This window comes from Scatophagus argus, chromosome 15, assembly GCF_020382885.2.
Source record: "Scatophagus argus isolate fScaArg1 chromosome 15, fScaArg1.pri, whole genome shotgun sequence".
NCBI classification, from domain to species: Eukaryota; Metazoa; Chordata; class Actinopteri; family Scatophagidae; genus Scatophagus; species Scatophagus argus.
The window spans coordinates 10,538,310-10,556,640 of NC_058507.1; the positions used below are offsets into that span (position 1 = coordinate 10,538,310).

Here is an 18,331-nt window from a genome sequence, read left to right on the forward strand (position 1 = left end):
TTGACTGGAGTTGCATTGTCCTAGATGGAGCACAATACCAGGGCTGCAATATTCAGTGAAAACAGACTGTGCTCCTGTTCAAAAGGTGTAGACATATACTGTAGACATATATCTAAGCTAAAATTCATGGAATAAAGGTGAATGTTTCAATGTTCTGTTGGTGGTCCAAGTTCAGCTTTTGGCATATACAATATTAACCAACACTAGGTATCACACTAGAGTTGTTAATTCCACAGATAAAATAAATACTGAATAAATACAATGTATGACTTGTTATTTCTGCAACAAGAGAGGGAGAGGGAAAAAAGAGAAAAAACTCTGCGTGTTTTATGACCTATGAAAATTTCATTTCATTTGTCGCATCAGTTACACTTCAAATATACCATATCACACACTGTTACAGTTACAACAGAAGAACATCACTAGGAAAGGCAAAATGCTTAAGCAAGACATCAGATATTGAAACTACACATCAGTTTTAACTGATGTTTTTAAGGGATATTTATATGGACTGAACCGCTGGGGAATCATATAACTATATTATTTTTCCTTTTGGGAAATTTTGAAATCTAAGCAGGGAATTAAACGTGGTGGTGAGGACTAAACACACTGGCATATAATGCTGAGCTTAATTAATTGACAGTTTTGCTGTGACATGATTATCATTTAAAAATAATATATTGTTTAAACACATAAGACATGATAAATTAATTACACTTGGCAACAATATGACAAAAGCAAGACACTACATACTAGTTTCATGACATTTTCATTTTTGTAAATCCTCTATGGTTTAGTGCCATGATTAATAGAAGTTGTCTTACACCCCTGGCTGCTATTGTTTGTGTTTTTTTAGGCGATGAGTCCCTCTAAGAAGAGGAATTTGAATATGCATGAAGCACTTCTCCTAATAAAGCACATCACCAGTCCCTTAAGAAATGAATAATTAATGTTGAGATGAATTATGCATTTAATTGACCAGGACTTGTCTGGCATAAACCAATTAGGTGCCATTGTTGGTGCAATCTCTGGTTACCTTTGTGGTAAACAATTTAGACAGCTCTGTCTAGCAGTGGACAAGCAGATAATCTGTGGGTAAAAAAGAAGGCCTGCAAATGAGAGATATGGCTACAGTGCAAAAAAACAAAAAACAAACCAAAAATCAAAAAACCCACACCCGGCATCCAATGCAGCTTCTGCAGCCACCATGGAAATACCATTTACCTATCAGAACAGCTGTGTTTTAGGTTGAGGTTAGGTTTAGGTTTAAGTTTAACTTCCACTAGACAGGAAAAGTAAACATTTGGAAAGGCATGCCATAAGAATGGCGACAAGAAGTCATGTACAGAGAAAAAGGAGACAAAACATACACATCTGTAAAAATAAACTAAGTGGACGCATTTTCTCGTGTCTCTCCACAGTATGACACATTTTTATTTCATGAAAACACCATATGTTATAGATTCTATGGGAGGGGATGATCAAAGATGCTGGAGAAAGGTGGTGTTGACTCATCACTATATGCAATAAACTTTGTCAGGCCATATGGGTGCGTGCTAACGGCGCTCATCAACATCCACAAATCAATGAACAGCCTCTGGTGAAGAAAGCTTAAATTCTAATATGGAAAGATCCATATACAGACATTTTTATATTACATAAATGTCTAAGGAGTCAGTGAACCAAACACAGGCTAAAAATGAGCCAATATTGGACTCCAGCGTGATTTTCTTTCACTTTATTGCCAGATGCAGAAAGCAGTCGCTTGCTTAATAAGGCGATATATGGTACACTGTATCAGGGCTTGTTGCTGCAAAATTGTTAGTCTTTACGCTCCAGAAAAGTCAAAATTATTTATTGCAAGATAGCCTTGTTATTACAATAACAAGGTTATCTTGAATAGGAAAACTCAGCCCATACAAAAAGCCACTCTTCAAAACGCAGGTCATCCAGGACTGTTTCATAATCTGTTTCATTTAATGAAAATCCCAGACACATAATCGAATTTTCCCAAACCACACATTAAGACAAACAAATAAACTAAACACTACCAAAACAAATTCAACAAGACTCAAATGTATATGTCTTAGATCTGATATGACTGCTAACAATGCTGACTGCCTTGGAAACACTTGAATTTTGGAACCAAACACTAAAATAACGTTAGCTAGCAGTTTGCAGACAAAGGGAAGAAACTAATCAGCAAACCACAACACAGAAGTTGGATAGGTTTCTTGATGATACACCTCTCAAGTGTGAGAATTGGTTTCCATATCAGATGTTATCTCCAGTTACGTCTCCGGAGGCTCAACAACACCTGCCACTGACACATTCACATTGACACCAAGCGCCATTATCGTTTAAACTGCTTCTGTTTGAGAGCTAAATATGGCGGCCACAGCATACGGAGGTGACCTGCCGCCGACAAAAACAATAATTGTCTACAGGAACGGAGACGCTTTCTTTCCCGGAAAGAAAGTCGTTGTGAACCTGCGGCAGGTGGCGACCTTTGACAATTTACTGGCGTCTTTGACCAGAGGGATTGAAGCTCCGTTTGGCGCCGTGAGGAGGCTGTACACTCCCACAGAGGGCCGCAGAGTTCAGCGTTTGGACGACTTGAAACATGGAAGTGTGTATGTTGCAGCCGGAAATGAGCAGTTCAAAAGGCTGGAGTAGGTACCATGCTGTAAGGTGTGTCTGTATTCGCGTGTCTCCGTGTGTGGCGTGTTAATAGCACGGAGGTCAGGTCACTTCAAACGAGGACAAACTCCACCCTGGGCTGCGACAGGGATCATTTATTTCGGCCTGTAAGCTAGCTGTAGGTGGTATTCTCTGTAATGTGTGCTTCTTGTGTTTGGTGGGCATTTGACCGACTTGATCCTGCGTAGGCCTTGAAATATGTGTCAATATCATTAGCCTAAGTGTTTAAAGGTTTGAATTAACTATATTTATGCACACAGCCCCTCAAACAAATCTAAATGTGTGCTTACAGTCTCCTGTTGTTGCGGTTTAATGAGCTTTCTTTTGGACCCTTATTCTTAGAGGTAGTTTAGGCTAATGTCTTAAGCACTTTCTATTCAACCCTCAGCTGTATTTTTTAATAAGTGAATGTTATGCTAACTTTGATAATCAGGTCTAGAGATGTCTTCCCTGTCTTCTTTATATTTAACTGTTCTAGGTTTCATTTAATTGGCTTTTATTGTCTTCCAGCTATTCTGAGATAACGAGTAAGAAGCCGCAGAATAAGAAAAAAGAACAGGTAAGACCACTCTTTGTCTCAAATGGTTAAACTAAGTGTAACCTTTATTATAACTTTCATTATATTACTGTATGTGTGACCATTCTGTGTATAGAGAGCAACTCTTTAGTGGGAGGTTGCAAGTGACTGAAAGCTAAAGCTAGGCAGTGCTGGCAGGGTTAAAGTTGAAGATGTCCTCCTATCACACATAACAGGCTCTTAAAAATGCCTCATTCCTTATTTCCTACTGCTCCATGTTCATTTTCTGACCGCTTGTTTTGTAAATTTTCAGATCCGACCTGTTGTTCACAGCAGAATAGTAGTGTCTGCTCGCTGGAGGAAAACCACTGATGAGTCTTGCACTATAAAGTGAGTGTTGATTTTAAGCTGGATGCAAAATTATCCTGAGGTACAAAGGAGAATATTCTTTTTCTGGATTACGTAGTAAAGAGATAGTGTTTTCCTTCTGTTTTGTTTTCACTAATTCTTTCTGTCACCGTTTTTTTTTTGTCTTGCTTCAAAGTGTCTTTACCAATGGAGAGATCTTGGTTCCTCCAGCCCGAATACGGATCCCAAAATATACTCTTAGAAGTTGGGAAAATGTTTTAGCCATGGTGACAGACAAAGTGCGTCTTCGCACCGGTGCTGTGTACAGGTAATGTTCACCATCACAAAATTAGGACCCCTCAAAGTTCATGTACTACTGAGGACAGTTTATACAAGGGTATAAACTGTACATTTTTGCATGAAGAAACAAGTACTCGACTTAAAAGAATATGTATTTTATGTTTTGTATTTTTTGTTTCAAATACACTACAAATAATAGCCTTAATTATGTTTTGCTTTGTAATCAACAATTATGCAATTATTTTTTTGGAAAATATGGTACAGAATATGCAAGAATTTGAAAACACATATTTGGGTGGATGCTTCTCACTCAGTTTATTGGCAACAAAATTAGTGAAGTGGATGGATTTTTCTAACTGATTAGTAATTGTGACCGTGTCTGGTTGTTATGTCCTCAAAGAAGTTAATTCAAAACTTTCCAGGCGAACAACACTTTCATGAAGATATGCAACACATTAAATTTAACCTCTTGAACAATATCAGAGTTATCGATGTCTCTTCAGTATCCAAGTATAATTTGAACTGTCACATAGCATCGCCCCAATTTGTGGTATTTCTTTGCTTTTCCAGGCTTTACACATTAAATGGGCGTCCTGTGTGCGGTCCCACTGAATTGGAGAATAACCGACATTATGTTGCAGTTGGTGCTGAAAAGTTTAAAGATCTACCATATGAGCAGTGTGTTCCCTGCAGGGATTTAATCAAGGAACACAACATATTGGAAGGGTATGAGACCTGTTAGTTTTTTCATCAACATATTTTAAATAAATGCTGCATCCCTATTTTGATTTGAGAAGGAACGAGAAATTATGTTTGTCAGTTTTATTTCTTTTTTGTCCCTCCAGCCAAGACATCCAGCCTGCTGTTAGAAAGACAAGACATGCAAAAGATGTGGTGAGTACCATCGCTCCGGTGTTGGGTGCAGTTTGCCATCTGGCCGCTCACTTTCTCACGACATGCTAAATCCTCTCTAGTTTATTGCTGTAACACCTTGGTAGCATCACAGTTGAAAAGCGTATCTTTGCACACACAGCATTTCAATTAACATTTCCCATGTGCAAGACTTGTTGGGGGAGTGCAATTCGTTATGAAATAGCACTATCATCAATCACTGTCTGCGAGAGGCATCGAGTTACCTTTGGTTTTCACTTTGATGGGTAATCCCCACAGAGACGGACTGGCCCACTTGATCAAGTGCAGTGAGCCTCATAGACAGATCATATGCACAAGGGGGACTTCACCGACTTAAAACCAAAAAAAAAAATCTCTTATTCAAACCAGAACCGGGACAATTTGTATTGTGATTAAGTAGACAGTGAAGTGCTTTGAATCCATATGAGGATTGTGCTGCTGAGGGCCCGAGATGAACACCAAATCACACAGTGAAGATGAGAACATGCACCGTCAGCAGGTTGAGGTGGAGATGGGGGGTCCTGTGAGAGATGTGTCTGACAACTGATTTTTCTAACCATGAAAGATGACAATGCTGTGGCAGATGCCAATTTTTTATTTTTTATTTTTATACAGATTGAGAAAAATGCCCTATGCCTCATCTCTAGCTGTGTGTTTGACAACGTTTATATTCAGAAACATGTTGAATATTTATTAGTGATATATTAGAAAGAGTCTGTGGCTTTCTTGGCTTTTCTTGCTTTCTTCATCTTATTAAAAAGCATGAAACAGTACATGGAAATCAGACTGTTATCAAACTTTACTTAGCCGAGGTACAGTCTTTAGGTCGGAAAATCTGAATCGACACTGTGAAGACCACAGCCTTTGCCATTTCATGCACCACCATGAGGTGGAGACAGAGACAGAGCTATGACTGTTTTTTGCATCCACCAGCTCATTGTAGTATTAGTCATTCAGTGGACATGATTCTGCCGCATTTTACTCCCTTTGCATCTGTGCCTGATCCTCATGAATTTGTAAACATGATTTGACCAGTTAATAAGGATCGTTCAGAGGGGAGAGGTACATGTGACAAAAATTGCCCACTCTGTCTTGATCTGTCAGCTGTTTAGCTTACTGATGGCACATGCATTTATAGGGTCATGTCCATCATTAATTTCAGTTTGACCTCACAAAACAACAGCAGTCTTGTCTGAAATGCCTGTAAAAATATCCTTTAAACATGCCCACTCAGGCTGTGTAAAATGTAACCTTGCTCTTGCAACAACGCTGCATGGGAAACTGTGTCCTGTGCTGTCTGCACCAGCAGTGGAGCGTTTCTCCACTGCTGAATGGGACATCTGGTCTGGAGCAACCACTGAAGTCTAAACTGACGGCTCCGCAGAGCGCTGTGTTCCCATCGGAAGCAAGCATATATGCTGAGTTAGGTGTTCACAGACACATGATGAGGTAGAAACCTTTGAGGTAGACATGGCAGAAGGAGAAGATTAATATGGGGGAGAGGAATGCAACAGAAACAGAGAAAAAAGAGAATAATTATGTGCATCAAAGCAAAATACTTTAATATGAGAGTAATAATAATAATAAGCGGTGCAGTTGTGCGTCACGTGTGCTTCACACAAACAGCCCAGAAAGGCTGACTAAACCTTTTATTAGCTGCTCCCCCTGACATCAGCGATGACTCGCTACTGCTCCCCATCTCTCTGCTGTTTCTGGATGATCTCATTGGTGACGGGAAGTAGCAATGCCCTGTGGAAAACTATACCTCCTCACTGCTGCCAGCATGTCTGCTCAGTGAGGACCCGGCCCTGGGAGAGGCTCCTGCTGATACCACAGCCTGGCTGGAGGCTGGTCCGTCCAAATGGTTGGGACCCCCGTTTCCCCCTGGCTATCATATCACTGTGTCCTCCTGTTGACTCCTGTTCTCTGCCACTTGAGAGGGCCGCAGATTACTTGCTGCTCGGTCCCCCTGAGCCCCCTTCATACCAACTCTCTTTCACTCTCCTGGTCTCTCTCTCTTTTCTCTCTGGGGCCTCCTGATACACACAGTTTTCTGCTCCCCCAGGACACGGTACTATAGATATGTAATTCAGAACGAGAGGCAAGATGACCTCAGATTTTCCACTGACTGTGTTTCCAGTTGTGCTGATACTTGTACTGTACTCTCCTGGCTCCAAGGCACCCCTTGTCCTCTGCTTTCTCCTCCCTGAGTGAGACAGTCTTGATTTAAGTTTGTTGATTTAAATAAGATCTATTTACATCTCACCACCAGGCTGTACGCGTGGAAAACAGGCTGTTCAATTTTTGATTGCCCAGATGTATTTTGACTCTGAACTTTATTGCAAAGTTGTTAGACATCGCTCACTCGCAGACGAATCGAGGTTACGAGACTGAATTAACAACTTACCGCTGTGACAGTGCCACTGCTCCTCTGTCTTTGATCTCGTGTGGTTATGTGGACACTGCTGCGCTAGAGTGTGAACTCTGTTTCAACTCCCCCTCGCTGAATACACCAGGCAAACTTCACTCCACTTTTTGTTGTTTTATTTTTCTCCCTTGGCCCACCAACGGCTCCAGAAATTCAAAAGAATATCAACAGAGTTTGCTTCTGCATTGAAGAAAGCAAACAAGTGAAGAAACAACGCCGCTATTCCCCGGAGTCCATGTTAGTGAGCTTGCAAACACCACTGCCAGAAGTGTATTCTGGTGGAAGCCCGAGATCACTACACTATCCCCCCAGCCAGCCCAGGGATCCAGCCAGGCAGCTGCACTAAAGAGCACTGTAGCTGAAAAGAAACATTAAGTCTGCTCTCTCCTGCTCTCTGTGTCTGTGTCTCTCATTCTCTGTAAGGGAGACATACCTCACCTTGCTACCTACAGAGGGGATGAGGAGCCTGCGAGGAGAAAATTGCCTTTTGTGGAAGCATTAATTCAGATGTGCACCCTGCTGTCTGAACATCATTCTGAACTCCCTTCACTGCTCTGTCTTTTTCTCTCTCTCTCTCTCTCTCTTGTTGTCTCTCGCTCCTTCCCTCTCTCACCATGCAACCAAATCCCAAGCCTCTTTTTTGCTTCCCTCCCCTCTCCATCGATAACCTTCTGCTGTCTACTGTTGAAGAATAAGTTATTCCCTATGACCCCCCCCCCTTTTCCTTTAAGCTTGTTTGGATTTTCATTGTTTGATCTGGCTTGATAAATAAGACAAATGCAGTTAGAAATTCATGGCTGCCCCATTTCATCAATAAATGATTAGTTTGCCACGCTCCCCAGTGATTGATAGGTTGTGCACGGGATGTATTGGAACCAGATGAATTCAATGCAGTAGGAGTCACGGGGGAGCTACAAAGCATATCAGCTCATGAAAAATTGAGGTCAAAAAAAAAAAAAAAATGTTGAAAAGAGAGGAGAAACAAGTTTTGCCCTGATGTGTTTTGTCTTTTTTTTTTCTTCTTCTTCTTTACAAAACAACAGCAAAAAGCTGATGATGAATCACAGAGAAATCTGAGGAAATATGCCTTAATCTGCGGCCCTGTTTTCCCCTCTCTTTTGTCTCTTCATGTAGTTTGCTCGTACAGGCTTTAGAGAGGACCTTGAGCACACAGCCAGGGGCCAGATGAAGAAACACGCAGCCAAGCTGGAGAGAACCAAACAACAGAAGCAGGTGTCCAGAAACCCAGTTCTCTTCTCAACAGGGGGTAAGCAGAGCACTTCTATAGGACTACCTCTCTCCTCATCTCTCTTTCCAGCCTCCCCCCCTCTCCTCCATGTGTTTTTTTTTTGTTTTTTTGTTTCCTACCAACATCTTCACTCTTACTATGATGATATGAAGAAACCTGTTGGTGTTCGAAGACAAATTTATATGTGTGTACATATGTAGGGTGACATTTGGCCACACATAAAAGCATTTCCATTGTATGTGTGTGTATGTGGAGGAGACAGAAGTTTAGTGTGTGTTGGGAATATAGAGAAAAACAACCATTTGTTTGGCAGGTGAAGGAGGCTTTTTTTTTTTTTTTTTTTTTTGATTCTGAACTTGTTCAAACAGGACACGGTTTCCTGCTCCTTAAAACAAGCACTAGTCTTTTCTGTGAGTATTCAGCAGAACAAGACTTCAAACACTGTCAAGGAGGTTTAAATCATAGATGAATTTAACCAGGCAATTTTGTTGAGTAAGTATGGAGAAAGCCTTGGTAAATACATGGAGGAAAAACAAAATGCTGTAATTTTCTCATGATGTTGGGATAAAAACAGTATTAAGTTACTAATTGCAAATAACGCAAACGCAAGATCATAAAAGTGACAAAATACTCCTTTAAATTGATGGGTTTGAACATAATGGCAGTTATGCTGTTTAAAAGTGATCATTAATACACAGTAATTGGGTGTTTGCTTCCTCTTTCAAGTTATTCAGTAGTTGTCTTTTCATGGACGTTCGTTTTACCATCTGCTTGGGATGATTCAGCCAAGATAGCTGACATAGTTGACATTATTAAGCCAAAGTGACTTTTTAACATGCTTATGATGACGGACAGGCGGACAATGTTAATCCATCATTGAGCTTGAATTGTTAACAGCCTGTGTTGATAAAATAAAGTCCAAAAGTAAAATGCGCTTTGCTATTAAAAACAAACTTTATCCAGTGAGCTCTTCTGTCCTCTGATGCTGGGAAACAATGGGACAATTTGTTCTGGTTATTTGACATTGTGTCAGTTAGTTTGGCGCAGAGTAAATGTTCAGTAAGTCAGGCCCAGCAGTCTCCATTAGGTTGGGTGTATTCAGAGTTGGTATAATTCCTATCTTACAGTCATATAGTCTATGAATATAGACAAGTTATTTAAACAGAAAAAATCTATTAATTTTTTTTTCATTATCAATGTTATTTCTAAGACAATTATCATTCAAAAATAAATAAAAAAAACATTAGGTTGACGTAAGCCCCTCCCACCCTGGAAAAATCTGAAATTTTGAGGCACTTTCCCGCTTATGAAGGGAACACCAGGGATTTTCCAACCTATTCCAACCTAACAATTTGGTCAGACAAGATCGTATTGCCCGGCCACTTGAGAATGATCTGGTACATGATCAGCTCTTTTGGCACCAGATTCCCCTCATAATTTTACTGGAGATGGTCTAGATAGAGATCATAATGAAAGTCTACCAGTTTTGTAGCTGTATAATTGCCTCTTTGAACTAAACCTATTAACCAGGTACATTTTCCCATCCGCTGCTCCTTTTTGTTGTCACTAATTAATCTTCTATGGTTTGTTATTTATTATTTAAATTAAATTACGTAAGGCTGTTGAAGTAGATTCAAGCTCAGTAGTGTGTTTAATTATTCACATTCCACCCCGTAACAGATCCAGCAGCCACCGATAAAAAAAGAAAAACAAAAAACGTTTGTTTACAAGGAAAAAGAATATGCTGTTGCCATATAGGGCAGTCCCCACATGCATCAAGAGCAACCTGTCACTGTCAGAAGCTAACCCTGGACTGAAAGTTCACGCTGGCTGGCCATTTTCGGGTCAGGACAGCTGTGGCTTTCTGTGGCCCTTTTCGTCTGTGGGACCACTCTAAATAAATAAATGGCTTGACAGCAACATTGATCTCTTGTGAAGTTGAACAGGAAAAGCAGAGGGAGAGCAGTGAGAGATGGGTGGGTCTAGAGAGAGGGAGAATGAGTGTGCAGAAGAATGAGACGGTGACTGCCAGCAGAAGAGGTAATTGTGATTAATCACTTTTCTCAGAGGGCAGTGTGTTTAATGCACAAAACAAAAGACGTGAGATGGCGGGAGCAGCAGAGGTGCAGGAAGATTGTCATCTGATCGTGGACCTTCCAATTGACCAGGTGAAGCACAACATCATACTGCTCTGCTGCCAGATGAGGTCTGTTGCACTCAGGCTTTTAACATCTCCTGTTTATCTGACGGAAAGTAAAAAATGGTTCCAGTCTAAAAGCAGTATTGACAACATAAGGTAAAAGAGATAAAAATATACACCACCAGGGCAGGTGCTGATTACATTTTACCTGAACATATTCTACTCCTCCAGTAGTTCTCATAATTTTAGAGCTCATCAGGGACGACAAGCAGTGGGACAAAAGATAGGTATAAAAGGTATTGAAACATCAAGTAAGCGTAGCAGCATAAGCCTTAGCAAGCAAGCTAATACTTACTAGCTCAACAGTAAGAAGGCCAGCTCAGCTTCTGTTTTGCAGCCTTTTAAGTTGAAAAGCTTTTTACAATGTCCATAGAGGCTGCTGAGCCTGGTTCCATTACTCACTCACCCAATCTCCACCAGCGTCCCCCACTCTGGGCCTGAAAACCTTCTCTTCCTAGCAGCCCAAAGCTCCTGTCCTGGTGGTGTGAACACCAACAGGCACTGCTCCAAGCTCCCAGCCCAGTCATTCATCTATCTGCACTGTTAACTGAGCCGGCTAGCCCACAACAGGTGCAGTTAGCGGTTACTTAATCAAAGTTATCTGGAAAATTATTAGGAAACTCCATAAATTTGAGAGTTGAGGGCATTAGAACGAAACCAGAAAACATTTTCTGATGTAGTGCCGTGAAGTGTTATGCAGTTCCCGTGGGGGATGAGTTTGAAGCTGTTACATTAAGGGAAAATAGTTACATAATTATACATTTTTCAGCTTCAGAAGGAACAGAGAATATAGTACAGTATAATATTTTCCACTCAGAATAAGGCTTGTGAATGCTCAGCTGAACATGTTACATAAATATATAAATATTTAGCAAAATCAATATAGCAGTACGGCACAGTGTACGCCAAGGGAGATCTTGTTTTTTCCTTCCCTGCAGGTTGAGGCCAAGATAGTTGACGAGGAGTACGAGGATGGGAGTTGTTGTGCAAGTCCCTGCAAGGCCTCCCTCCATGATTCAGACCACTTGTGTCTGCAGAGGTCTTTGTCTGCAGGTTCCAGGAAGGATGTAAGTACCCCTATTATGGGGCTCATGTAGTTACTATTTCACATTTAGTTCATTTTTACTTTATTATTATATCCAATTTTTGGATTAGGTCACATGAAAATGGTCCAACCAGCAATTATGGTAATCACGATTTCCATTATTGCAAGAGCATCACGTGGACTTGCTTACAGCAACTATACTTTTATATAATGTGTGTGTTACCTGTTTTTCTGTCTCCATGGTTCTCTCTGTGTATTGTGGGCTGTGTATTTACCAGCCTTTCTTCAGGGCTAGGAAAGTCAGTGACAGGTTCAAGGCATAGTACTGGTACTGGAGACACAGGATTACAGATGCTTGAGCAACATTTACAACTCTGTGCAGTTTATAGAGCTTAGCTGTAGCCACTGAGCTTAGAAAATACACAGTGCTGTGGTGCATACTTGTGATTAGAATAGAGTCCCATAATGGTATGTGGTTGTATTTGATGTCTGTCCTTTACTCTATTTATTGTAAATGTTCACGGTGATGAAGTGAGGTTGAGATGTGTGTACAGATGTTTCTGCATGGATCTGTGGTTCCTAGAAATTACACTCATTTAAATACACTTATTTTGCTCTAATAATCCTCGAGGGACAGCAATATGAAGCAGTGTAACTGTGATGAATGCACACAATAGTTGGGTGATATTACTATTCCAAGCAATTTCACTCGGCTTTGAAATGAGAAGATATTGAGCCTTATTTAAGCAATCAATAACCTTGAACATTTTGTTTTAATGAAAACTATAATTTCAAGCAGTGGCAATTACACCATAGGGGAATGTTTTGGTGTGGTGATGATTTTGCTGCCGTATGCACTTTTGCAATAGAGATATTCTTATCGGGGTAATTATTGACTTCTGGGGGCCAGTTATGACCCTGGCTAAAGACCTCATCAATAGCTTAATTCATTACTTATCGCTTTTAGTCATACATGAATGTTGCTGATTCAGATTGGCTGCGGATTGCAGGGAAAGACAATTAGATAATGGAAAATAATAATAATAATAATAATCCCTGGTACAGACTCAGCAACTTTACACAATCAGCTCACTAAACAATTTTTGATTTGTCATCTATCGAAGACTGACACAAATGGAAGGTAGTATTTTTTTTTTTTCATTGCAAGCTCTCCAGCTGACAACAACAAGACTTAAATTCACCAGAATTGTCAAATGGTATCTTACCACCATGTTACTTTACAGCAGTTTTGTTGCATGCTCATTCATGTTTTATTTCTTTCTAAAAGTTGTCATCACACCTGAGATAATATTGCTGCAGGTGAGACTTTCCTAACTTAAAATCATTCATGCATACTCTCCTCTTTTTCCCTTTGAGGCCAAACAGACTGCCGCTGTCTCGTTGTCACCAACCTCATCATTTAGAGGGCTGTGAATAATTATGAGAGATAACTGTACTGCTATGACTCATACTGTGAGACACCCCACACAAACACACACACACACACACACACACACGCACGCGCTCTTGTGCTTCAATCCACTTGTGAAATGCTAGGCGCACGCCGTATATGTGCGCGTCTATAGTACATATTGATGACCAAATTCAATTACATGATTACATTTTCAGCCGAAGCTTTAAATGATTTATTGCATTGAATTTAAATAGTGAATACATTTACAGACAGTACACCGGTGTGGCGGTTGTGTGCTCGCGATATTGACCTGTGTGGTCCAGGCCAAATAAAGAATAACGAGATTCAGCATCTCTGCCAAGTGGAGATGTCCGCTGGGAGTGAAGGCAGGCTATCTCGGTGGACGAGAGCGGAGGATGGCGGGCTGCAGCCTGATGCACATTTATCAAAGCTTTTCTTATAATCACTTGACTGACTTTTGTGGGGCTTTTTGAAGGTTGGGTTTTCCTTTAGAGTGCACTCTGTTAAGGAGTTGATTGATTTCATGGGTTGCGGGGGGGTGGTTGTCCATGCTTTAGATGTCATACACTTTGAGGAAACGTGGACAAGGGTAGAGTTGTACTCACTGATATGGTTTTGTGTTTACAACTATCATTTGTTTTGATTTAACAATATTGGCTGATTTATCAACCAGTCAGCTAAGCATTTTTTCTTAATTAATATTGTTAGAAATGCCAATACGACTAGGGATGTTTGATCAATTGTCTTCCTCTTTGTAAGAATTTTGTGATAAAAAATCGAATCGTTATTGACCACGACATTGATCCATCCCTTTCCTTTTCCAATGCGAGTCCATTTCATTTGTCTTTCCAGTTGTTTTTCCTGTGCTCCTATTCCCCGAAGCTTAGGTTAGCCATTTCAAAGGCCTTATTCTCCCCATGCAAGGTCAACTATAATCAACTCAAGACAATGTCACCGCCTTGCATTTCTAGAGAGCTAGACTAGCAAGACGACTCCTCTGGGCTTTTAAGGACCTACTGCGTTATACCATTCAATTACTGTTCATTAGACAGTGTACAGCCATTAATCAGACGGAGATGTTCCGCTAGTCCTCAGCAGGGACGATGAACTGGGGAAATTTATTCTGGCTTCCTGTCTAGGATACCGTTTAGTGTTATTCAGAAGGATGACGCTCTGAAATACACTGCAGCTTTCATTGCAAAAGACATCCTAAATTGAACTGCTGCTCCTCTCGCTTTGTCTGTTTTCAAGCGAAGTTCTCTGCTTCACGTGGCCCCGTCTTTGAATTTTAAGAAACATAAGCTTTGTCAGAGATTTACTGCATGTGTGAGAGAGTATTACGAATCTGATAGATCACTAAAAGGTGGGAAAGCTGACAGATTTACCGATTAGAGCTGCATATGCATTGAATATGACTAGATGATGATATGAGAAACTGATTTATGTTTTTCAGGAGGCTAAAGACAGGGAGGTGTCTTCCAGGCTTCCCAGAGTACGGTCACGGATGTCCCGGTTTTTCAAGGGTAGGCTCATCAAAGCGTAAAGCCTGGTAGTAGCTCACTGGCAGCAGCGGCGGCCCCCGCGTTCCCCTCCACAGCACCTAATGCACCCATAAAGAGACCACTAATACACTCTGCATTACCAGTTCCTCCCTCACATTGCATGTCACCAGATCCGCAACCACCTCTCAACATCTGGGAGAGCTTAACGCCACGCTTTATGGAGACCATCTGGTTGAGTGGGGTTTTTTTGCCTCTCCAATCTCAGATGACTTATTCCAGTATTAAAGGCACCTGCACATCAAGGTGTGCCATGCTGTGAGCCTGGGATTATTCACCGCTCTTTATATTTCCCATGTCGTTTGTAATTTGGAACCACTCAGACAGAATGAGAGGGATATGTACTGTGTTGTTACTGTGAAAATCCTTTTTTTTTTCTTTTCTCGGCGACTTCTTAGTCTAAGTAGAATTGCATGGTTTGACTTATTTGATTGATCTGGAGAAGAACACATCTGAAAAAAAAAAAAAACCCTAAAAAAGTTCTATACGCATTTGATTATGAGGGAGGAAAAGGTAACATAGTGTTAAAACGCAAACCAAAGCACTGATGTAAACTAGACATTCTCCTTTGTTTGGAGGGAATGTGCCTTTCAGCAGGTTCAGGCAATTTCAGTCTAATTGCCAACAAAACATAGTCTTTCATAGTGAGGCCCATTCAGTGGTTTCCCGGCATCGTCAATTGTTCCGTGTCAAAATTCCAAAGGTGTCTAAATGGAAACAGGGTGTGAATCCCTGCACGTGGTTATCACCGTCTGCCCTTCAATCTGAGGTTCGCCCTGTCGGTGTGACGCTGGGAAAATCACTGCATCCTGAACTAACAGCAGGGTTCCTGCCTCACTCTCGCGTCATCCATGCTTTCACAAAAGTACAGCAATTGCACATACATGTATATGCACAGAGAGAATCAAACAGACAACAGTTTCTTTTCTCATTCACTTGTGCATTATTTGTACATGGATACAAGTATTCTCTTTCAATTATCCTCATATTGACGGTGCTGGAGGTTGAGGTACAGCCTTGCACGTCCTAGCACTGGCTGTGATTTCCCTGCAGAATATCAATGGACACTGCAGGGGGCATTTGAGAAAAATGACAGGACATTATTGCTTGCGGACTCCAGACCAACGTACTCATTTTTCTGTCCCTATCACATTATATTGTTGCTACTGTTTATGAATGGTTCTGCATCATTCATGCCTCATATTCCCTGGCTGTCATAGTGGATGTGCAGATGCAAAGCTTAACAGGAGACTGAGAGCCGTAGTGGAGGGAAATGGCATATGAAAGGAAATGCAAGTGATCTCTAACAGAATCAAACTCGCCTGCCGCCTGCTTTGCATCAAAGTGTCAATATCTGGGCCAGTTTTTATCCTTGAAAGAATCAGCTGAGGGAAAATGGGAGGCCTTTTTCTAAAAGCAAATCTACGATCACTGCACTTACCCTGCTTCCTTCATATACGTTACCAGTGGTATTCCTTGACTACCATGTATAAAAGTGAGAGATACTCCTGGGTTCAGTTCGGCTGAGATTCTCCTTCAAAAGTTATTGGCATCGTGTACAATGGCCTTGTAATTTATGAGAACTGTTAGGGCCTTTGACAGAAGTTGTAAAGCATCTTGACTGATTGGGTAGATGTGGGATGTGTGCAGTCATGGCATATTGTTGCCTGTATGTGCGGACGACATGCAGGGAGTTGCATGGCTCGCTCTGGCGCAGATAAATTACTCCGCACAGTCAAATTAAGTTGTTGTAAATCACCTTACAGACCCGAGACTAGTCCTGAGTGACGACCTTTACGCCTATTTGACTTTAAGTCTTATTTATGTTAATCACATCTGTATTATACCGACAGTAAAACTGTGCCATATTCTTAAAGGTCATTTGTTTTGCAGCACAACATGTGACAGGGACAAAAAAACACACTGGTTTTGTTTACTGCAAATTGTTAAACTTGACTGAAATAACTTTCTTTCTATCCTATCCTTTTCTTTTTTCTTTTTTTTTTATTTACAGAAAAATGTAAACATAAACTACTTTGACCTGCATTACGTTTCAGAAGGTATGTGCTATGTAAATAACATAATTAGATGTCTCAGTGGTTCAACTTGTAATATAAAATACATTAAACATAATGAAGACTGTAGTAGATCTCCTTATAAAGCACAGCATGGCTCTTCAACCATATGGGGATACAGCATGTTCCATGTTACTGTAACAAAATATTCTAACTTGTGAGCATTACAAATGATTGGCATGGATATTGAATGCTCATGACACCTCATGAAATCCCTCTACAAAAAGCTGCACGATACTTACAACTCTAAAGTAATCAGATGTTCTATGTACTCCACTACAATACAAATTGTGGCACAGAACATATATTGGCATTTTTTTTGAGCAAATGGTATCCTTGGGGACGGCTTCCACTGAGGGAGAATGAGAGCCTTTGTTAACTACAGTAAAGTTGGAAGAAAATGTATGCTTTTCTTCTCATTCATCATATACATGTCATGAAAGGCCTTCAAAAGGCAGCAGCTCCCAACAGCAATAAGCCTCTCCTTATATATATATATATATATATTTTTTTTTTTACATTTACATGGTAAAAAATAATAAGTTCCAAAGACCGCGCGTCGAAAATCAGCCATTATGATGTGAGAGAGGCGTCTGTGTGTGATCTCCCCTGCACTCAAGTCGACAGGCTCTGTGAAGTGCACCACTGCCCAGTTGCACATTAGCTTTGATTGCCAGTTTGTTCTGTGCGTAGCCCGTAGCTTTGAACTGCGTCTCAAGATGAAAGCCAACCTTGTCCACAGTGTGTCCACTGTAGACTGCTGCTGTTGCTTATTTGCTTCAGGCACCATCAAGGGCTTCTGGACTATTTTTTTTTTCTGTTCTATAGTTCTGTACCATGCTGGATTGAGCATTATGTATAATTTATCATACAATGCATCCCAAGACAGCAGCCTGTCTCAACTCCATTTTAATTTAATGCCTGTTCTTTCTTTCTGCATCATATATTGAGTGTGGTCAATGTGTGATACCACTAAGGTATGTCTTTGTTGTGTCCACCAGATATATGTAACCTATATGTTACTTGATTTATAGTACAGTTGAATATTAAGCAACAGTTATTTAATTGTTGAGTTATTGGGCTAGTGTCAGAAGTCTAAATTCAGCTCTAGGAGAGGAGAATAAAAAAGAGGCAAGAACCAGGAATCAGTTTTTTTTATTTGACACTTTGCCCGTATCCCGGGAGCGCGACGCAGTTCAACAAAATTTTAAATTAGTGGCTCCCATAGTGAGAGCATCACCACTCAGTGCTTCTCTCTCTCTCTCTCTCTCTCTCTGTCTATCTCTCTCTCTCTCACTCTCTCTCTCCCTCTCTCTCTCTCTCTAAGAGCCAGACCATAGAATACAGTGTCAGACTGCTAAGAACCAGACGTCCTTGTTCTCTCCTGCCTCCAGAAGCCAGCTGCTCATGTATAAGATGAAACAGTGTTATAAACCAAATAAAAATGTCTTGCCTCTTGACAGCCCCATCGTGAATATATAGCCTCTTATTTCAATGAATATATTGCATAATTATGTATGGTTATGAATATTACATGGAGCCTCACACTGAGTGCATGGTAAG

At 40.7% G+C, this 18,331-nt stretch overlaps 1 protein-coding gene across 27 annotated transcripts in view; it reads left to right on the top strand.

The window, feature by feature from the left end:
* Positions 1–1,718: 1,718 nt before the first annotated feature.
* Positions 1,719–18,331, top strand: part of LOC124071739 (doublecortin domain-containing protein 2) — a 190,647-nt gene continuing 174,034 nt past the window's right edge. For 6 of the 27 annotated variants that reach the window (XR_006845383.1, XR_006845385.1, XR_006845386.1 and 3 more), the window contains exons 1-10: positions 2,098–2,672; positions 3,211–3,259; positions 3,531–3,607; positions 3,762–3,893; positions 4,436–4,591; positions 4,711–4,759; positions 8,340–8,472; positions 10,522–10,622; positions 11,593–11,721; positions 14,588–14,657. Coding sequence is in view for 19 of the 27 variants with exons in the window: in XM_046412563.1 (XP_046268519.1) it covers positions 2,389–2,672; positions 3,211–3,259; positions 3,531–3,607; positions 3,762–3,893; positions 4,436–4,591; positions 4,711–4,759; positions 8,340–8,472; positions 10,522–10,622; positions 11,593–11,721; positions 16,708–16,929 (1,332 nt within the window). In the remaining 8 variants the exon portion in view is untranslated. Of the gene's footprint in view, positions 2,692–3,210; positions 3,260–3,530; positions 3,608–3,761; positions 3,894–4,435; positions 4,592–4,710; positions 4,760–8,339; positions 8,473–10,521; positions 10,623–11,592; positions 11,722–11,809; positions 11,834–14,587; positions 14,658–16,707; positions 18,068–18,095; positions 18,229–18,331 lie in introns of those variants that run through there. The other 21 variants (XR_006845388.1, XR_006845387.1, XM_046412580.1 and 18 more) reach the window with 17 other exon arrangements.